Below are 7,200 nucleotides of genomic sequence, written 5' to 3' on the forward strand. Positions count from 1 at the left end.
AAGGTCCAAGCTGCTGTTTGAGGGGTTTCAGGAAGCCCACAGGGTTTCTTCTTAATGACATATCAGGCTCCAGGTCAGTATTTAGAAGAGCCAGGTAGAAATGCTTCATTCAAGCGGGGTTCTTTTCCAATGAAAAAACATCACTTTCATAAAACTATAAGTGTTTACAAGCAGTCTTGCTGTTGATTTAAAGGCTGTGGCTAATGTCAGAATATCCACAGCTTCAACAGCGGATGTCGGTTGGTGGGTAACAGTGATTTTTGTTCCAGACCAAATTAATTTTAATGTAAGCTTAAAAAACCCAAATCTCTTAATCATAGCAAATGTTCCAGGTTTATCTAACAGCCCGGAGCTGCCCCCACTGTGGGATGTGGGGCCTGAGTAGGGACCGGTCCCTGCCTCCCCCTGCATGGCCCTGCCCCACCAGCTCGCAGCCCCTTGCTCACCTAAAGCTTGGGTGCTGCTCAGCACCCTGGTGATTCTCTTTGCTCGGGTAAGGTCTCTTTTATTGCTCTGCTAACTTGCAATGACGGAGCCAGTGCCTCCCTGTGGTTGTGACATCTATGGCACAAGTTTCTCCCAGCCTCAGCCCAGCACCCAGGCACAGCGTAGGTGCAACCCCAGTGAGCGAGACTGCCTGCTGAGAGGCAAATCACGGCAAACACAGAGACCAGCCTGGCTCTAAGGGGTCCCATAGCCAAAGCCCCGACTCGGTGGCCCCCCTGGCCGCTCAGGGGGAGGACGGGCTGCAGCCAGCAGCTGCAATGGAGTCACTCCTAAACAGGGCTTAGCAGTGCGTGGAGCGGAGAGGGTGACCGCAGCCATCCCAGAGGTTTCCCTCCTGCCTTCCAGCTGGGATATGACGGCTGGTCCTCAGCAGGGTCACCTGGGGCACAGCTCATCGCCCGGGTCTGCACGGCCAGACTAGAGCTAGCACAAGGGGAAAGCCCTCAAACACATGCGGGGTGGCCGTGGGGGCCTCAACACCAACTCTTTTGCAGTTTGTGTAGCAGGACTTGCTCACACCCACACAGGGCTTTGCCACCCCATGCCGGTGCCTGTGCCAGAACCCAGGACCCCCATCCCGGCACAGGCGCACCCGGAGGGTGTGCAGCTCCTCTCTGCCTCCACCTCCTGCCCTACCCCAGGGCATCCCTGGGCATCCTGCTTGGGGGGTGGGCACAGGGGTCACCCTGAAAACCTGCCACATGCTTGTCCCTGACCTCAGCTGCCTGGGTGACTACAAAAATGTGCATTTGAGTGCCTTATTTAACACTCAGAGCTAGGAGTAGAAGACCTCACACCCAACCTGGCTGTCCACAGCCCAAGGGCACTAACGGGTCTTAATTGCCCTGACCAGCCCCACCTGCCTCCCCAGCCCGGGGCTACATTTAAGCCCAGCCCTGGGCCCCCTTTCCCCTTCCAAGCAGTGTCAGAGGTGTGCCTGGCTCCAGCTCCAGGATAGACTTTGGGCCTGCGTTGCAATCCTGTCTGCTGCTGTTCTGGGATTATGCACCAAGCTGGCATCTGCGTTTCAGCGCGTGAGTGCAGTAAACAAAAGCTAAAAGTCTGCTAGAGACCGAGCCCCCCTGGAGAACTTGGGCTAGCTTTTTACTGGTTTGTAATGGAAACTGAATGAAAAAAGTACAACCTAAAATATCAGAGGATGATGTGCTTGAATGATGCTTGCCTGGGCTGGTTAGAGACCCTGAGATGCACCCAAGCGGGGGTGTGAGACCCGGGGTCTGGGGGGCTGCCCTTTCCCCCTGCCTGGCATTGATGTGCCCACCAGCCCCCCTTGTGCCTCGCAGCAAGGGGAAGGGAACACCAGCAGCCACAGAGGATGGAGGTACTTTACTCCTTCGTAGGCGCCTATTGTTTTGCCCTTTTCACAGAGGAGCTGCGTGGAGGCTCTGTTATTACCATGGCAGCACCTCGTCCCAATTTGGGGATGGCCCAGAGCCCAATTGCCTCATCCTTCAGCAGCCGGGGTGCAGCCCCCCACTCTCCGAGGCATTGCAGCCTTGCAAGCTCAGCAGGTTTGCTGGGCTCTGCCAGTTGCCCCTGAGGACAGAGAATGCGTCAGGGCCTTTCCTTTACTGGCAGGGATGTCAGTACCGTAAAATGTCAGTACCGTAAAATAAGCTGAGGCTGGTAGCTGGAGTGATTTGTATCGGGAGTCCCATAAGAATGGCTGAATCTGGTTACCCTCAGTGTTCATACACCAGCTGAATTTGCAAAGATTAACTTGGTTGCGTGTAATAAGCAATATATTTGCAAACCACCTTCATACCTACTGCCTTCTGTCCAGGAGTTTGATATATGTATATGTAAAGAAGTCGTAATACAAATTCATGAAACCAGCTGTTGTATGGGAACCTTTTGGTCTCCTGCAACTCAGTTGCCTGAAGAATCTCCAGGCTGTAATGAAGGGCATCAATTCTAGCAAAGTCTTTTATGTTACGAGGCAGTACTGAAATAACCCACATTGGCACACCCCTAACTACAGCATCACTGGGGTATCCCGACTGCCAGGTTGGTGCCTGCTTTGAAAAGCTCCTTTGAAGCTGAGGTGCTGTTTGCAGGGTGCTTTGCCAGCCGGGCACCTCGTGGCACGGAGGGGAGCGGGTGGCAGTGAGGGGTGGGCGAGAGGTGCTGGTGGTTCTCACAGCTCCGGGGCTGGGAAGGACAGCGGGGCCATGGGGCCGCATGGGAAACCCCTGCAGCCTCACGCTGCGCTGCCGAGCCATTGGGAACACAGTTGGTTTTTTTTCTCATTAATCTTCAGTAATAAAGTCGGCTTTGAAATCCTGAGGGAACTTGGGTCTGTGGGATCAGGCGGTTTGTGTGATGGTGTCCAGCAGACACCGAGCACCCTTACATGCTCTCGTCCCAGCCGTAGCCAGATGCTCCTGGAAAGCAGGCAGCCGCTCCAGGCATGCCGGGGGCATGGCTCTGGCTCGGCAGACCTCCTGCTACTTGGAGGAGCCCGGAGCTTTGCCCTGTGAGACCCCACGGAGGAACTGGCTCTGTCCCCTGAAGGCTTTGACTTGCTTTATCTCTTTCAGCCCTGGGTGGGCAAATCCCGTACTCCTGTGGCTCTGCTGTAGTTCAGTGACCAGTGCTCTCTAATCTCTTCCACAGCCCTAGGGTGGGGGTTTAATGACTGCACGGAGCAAGTCGGGGGAAATTGAGGTCCAAAATGAGTGATGGAACTCCATGCGAGAAGGTGATAAGGAAGCTATACCATGTGCTGGGATTGCAGTTGTACATTTTAGCACGGAATTATCTGAAACACTGAAAAGAAACCGTACACCATTGAGCAGAAACAAGGGTTACACAGAAATAGCTTGGATTTGCTGCAGACCTTTGTCCAGTAAGAAAAGTTTGTTTTGTACATTTCAAGGCTTTAGAGTGCTAAGAAAATATTTCCAATAAGAAACTACCCAGACCTTCCTTTTCTTCCCACGACAGCTTAATTTCTTTAAGAGCCCTTCTGGGAGAGCTTTTTGGAGATCCAAGTGCACTCTGAGGACCAGACTGTCTTGTGTACACAATGGCTGGTTTCCTCCAAGAGTGCTCTAGGTTTGTGCCTTGCAACTGCCCCCTCAAAAGCCACGTGGAATCTCCCATTACACCAGATTTATCCTGGGCCCTGTTATTTCAAGACTTTCTGTCAACTTGCCTTTTATAGAAGGCAGCCTCGCTGCTTGGCAGTTTCCTGGTTCCCACTGGAACTTTTTAAAAATTAGCATCGTATTTAACAACATTGACTTTTTGGTAGAGCGATCACTGTAATTCTCACCCAGGCGAGTATTTGGTAGTTCATCTGAGTGCTCCTTCCGGCAGTTTTTTAACCATGTGTTCTAAAAATGGTGATAAAAATATATATTCCCCCCGCCCCCCGAGTGCTTTGGGACAGTCATGCAAATGCGTGTCCCCTAAGGAATGGTGCTAGTGTGAGCTCCTTCCCAGCAGGCCAACGCAAGTAACTCACCAAGCCTTTCTGTGATGGCTCTTTCCTTCTTAGAGAGCCTGATCACGTCCTGTCCCTGGGGCTTTCTGGAGAACTTTCTGCTGCTCACATAGTCATGATTAAATTTTTATGCCTCTATGATGCTTTCCTCAAATCTTTTGTGGCTTGCCTTTCACCTGTAACTTTCCAGAGCATGCACTCTTTTTTTTTTTTTTTATACTCTCATCTGTATGCAATTTTCACTTCTTTTAAGGTCTTACGACTTCAGGTGTTCATTTCCACTCCCCTGTATAAGCACATCACGGGTTTTTAAAATCTCTTTGAGCGCTGGTGTGCATTTACACCTACATAATCCAATGCTGCGTGCTTAACAGCCTTTGTGCTGGGTAAACTCAACACCCCTCAGATACTGGTGTGATGCTCCTGACCAACCTACCTCTCATTTCCATTTTGACATCAAATGTTACTCTACAGGAATCACTTTTGCTCTCACCAGGACAGTCTGATCAGTAATTAATGCTCTGTAGCCCCTCATTTGTTACCTTTGAACTAAGCCCCACACATAGTTGAGGAGTCGCTCGGGTACAGCCCTTCCTTGGGTCCCCGTTGACACACAGCGTGGGGTTACATCATCCCACTGCCTCCACCAAGCTTCTTAGGTCCAGCCTGATGATTAAAACGCTTGTGTAAAGGAAGGAGATGAGAGATGCAGGCTCCTTCCACTTGCCATATCCAAGTCACTGACACAGGAGCCACGGGTGAGGTCAAAGAGGGGAAAACCCCGGAAAGCAACATTACTCGGAACACTGGGATGCTGGCCAGCTGGGAATTCGGGAGTCACGTAAGTCCTGCGTCCCAGCTGCGGAGCTGCCGAGTTCCTCGACCCCGAGCATGAGGCCTGAGAACGGCCATGGACGTGGCTGGGATGGGGCTGTGCTCCTCATGCCTGCTCCGTGCCTGCAGCAGGGACCTGCTCCCCTTTCGGCACCCCGGCAGCGTGGGGCGGGGGCAAGCCCACCCCAGTAGGTGTACGGGGCTGCCCTCGCCTCTTGCACATGCACAGCAGCCGTGGGAATGCGGGGCTGAGCTCTGGTTCACTTGTGTCTGTAAGGAAAGCCCAGAGGAGCCTGCGGGGACAGGCGTTTTCAAGTCAATGCAAGTATTTGCATGGCGTTGATGCTACTACAGGTACTAAAGTGACAGCCCAGGTCTGACCAGCAGCATCCCTGCAGCAGTGCCTCTGCACCCAGAGCAGATGGGTGAGGACAGGCTGTGTGTTTGCAGAGACCTACTGCGGGCAGAGCCACCACCCCAGGCACCCCAGGAACTGCTGTTGGGCTTCCAGGAGCTCCGCTCGCCAAGCGGGACTGGTGCCACCCTGTGCTCTGCAGCCCGGGCACAGGCAGCTGCGCGCGCTCTCCGATTCCGTGTCCGTCTGCAGCATGGCCGCTTGCCGGTGTGTGTTCCTTCAAGCGTCACCAAAAGACACAATCTGCCAACAGATGTGGTTGGGCTGGTGACGTGCAGGTGACAGGCACAATTTCAACACAAAGTTGGCACAAACAGACTGGTCATAGGATTTTATTTAAGGTCTGAATTCAAGAGATTGCCTGGACTACACCATTTTTACCCAGATTCGCATGCTGGATCCAGGCAGCAGAGGACGTGGTTTCTCCTCACCCACCAGCCAGCACCTGTGTTTTTGATCACTCGACAGAATCAGCTGCCATGCAAGGGCGTGCACCTCTATCTCCACATTAGCCATGCAAGCATCCCGCTCCTCTCCCACACGTGCATTCATCTTCGGCCCAGAAGAGCACCTGAACGATGAATCAAGCTCTTTCCTGCCCATCCTTGTTGCCCTACGTGCCCTGCTGCGGCACTGCCTTTCCTAGCTCATGGATGGCCCCGTTCTCCAGCACCTCCACCTTCCCCTTGCCTGGCTGCAGCACACTGGCCACCATAGCCCTGGCCACTGTTTCCACGGGCACCGAGTAAGCGACGGGGAAGACCCGAGCCACAACACGCAGAAACTGCTGGGCCACCCACTCCATGGGCCGGGACTCCTGGCGCTTGCACAGCAGCACCCTGCAGAGCAAGGAGGTAAGGTGGGTCAGGCTGAAACCATCCCCAGGGGAAAGCCAGAGACGGGCTTCTCCAGCTGTGCCAGGGGCCCAGCCCAGCTTGCTAAACCCACGTGGGGGCCATCGGGCTTTGGCAGGGTCCTGAAACATGACAGAGCTGAGCCCTGGGATGCTAAACTCCTCTCCCCGCAGTGCTGCCAAAACCAGGGTACCAGTTCTCCCAGGCAGCCAGAGCATAGTACAGCTGAAAGGATACCAGTGAGTATCCCCCCTGCATAAGGTTACGGTCTGTGCGGAGATAAGCTTTGACCTATATCCCCCAACCTCTGCTTTCAACCCAAGGCTCTTCTTGCATGGCATGCCACACTAGCATTGGGATGGGCTGTGGGAAACTGCTGTGCTTGCTCCCTGCAGCACTGGGAAGCAGTGTGCTTGTCCAGGGGCTGCATCTGCATCCACTTCCCTCCCCTTATGCATCTTTTCTCTCTTTCTCCATCTATTAGCCCGCTGCCCTGGCAACCCTCCACCTAAATCCTGTGCCCTCCCTCCTCCATCGCTACTCACGCTGGCCGGAGAATGGTACAGCGATCAAAACCAACAGCCTGGACCAGGTTCTCCACTTCTCCCTGTCAGAGCAGTTGGGCAGGATGAAAGGAGACAAGGATGACTGCAAGCACCATCCCTGCCACCCCGTGAACTGGCAGGAGAGAGCTGCTGAGCCGTGGGCAGGATGGCACTAACGCCAACGCAAAGCTGGTACAGGCCAGGCACTGCCTGGGGCAGGGAGCAGCTCTCTGGGAAAAGGCAGCGTGGGGTGAGCGTCCAGGGTGGACACGTTGGCTGTGAGTCAGCAGCACACTCTTGCAACCTTCACACTAACTGCAGCTGGATGGTTCTGGACAGCATCTGGACACAGTGTCCAGCCTGGGGATCCTGGCACAAGACACTGGCAGACAGTAGTGACTCCAGAGTATGTTGGGGGCTGCAGCACACAACATATGGGGAAAAAAAACTTTTGCGATGGGTATGGTCCCACTTGGGGAGCCTGTGGGCTCTCCACCCCTGAGTAGTTCATGTCTCACCTGGACACAGCCCTGAGCCACCCAACCTAGCTGTGAAGCCATCCCAGCTTGGGGCTGG

At 54.1% G+C, this 7,200-nt stretch overlaps 1 protein-coding gene across 1 annotated transcript; it reads right to left on the reverse strand.

Annotated features, from left to right (window-relative positions):
• Nucleotides 1-5,838: 5,838 nt before the first annotated feature.
• On the reverse strand, nt 5,839-6,686 carry HTATIP2 (HIV-1 Tat interactive protein 2, 30kDa; the record flags this gene model as incomplete). Its single annotated transcript, XM_009701304.1, has 2 exons — nt 5,839-6,064; nt 6,625-6,686. Coding segments are annotated over 2 exons (288 nt in total), but the record flags the coding sequence as incomplete, so codon positions are not given.
• Between the last annotated feature and the right edge of the window lie 514 nt (nt 6,687-7,200).

The sequence above is a fragment of the Cariama cristata genome, unplaced genomic scaffold, assembly GCF_000690535.1.
Source record: "Cariama cristata isolate BGI_N322 unplaced genomic scaffold, ASM69053v1 scaffold24635, whole genome shotgun sequence".
NCBI lineage: Eukaryota > Metazoa > Chordata > Aves > Cariamiformes > Cariamidae > Cariama > Cariama cristata.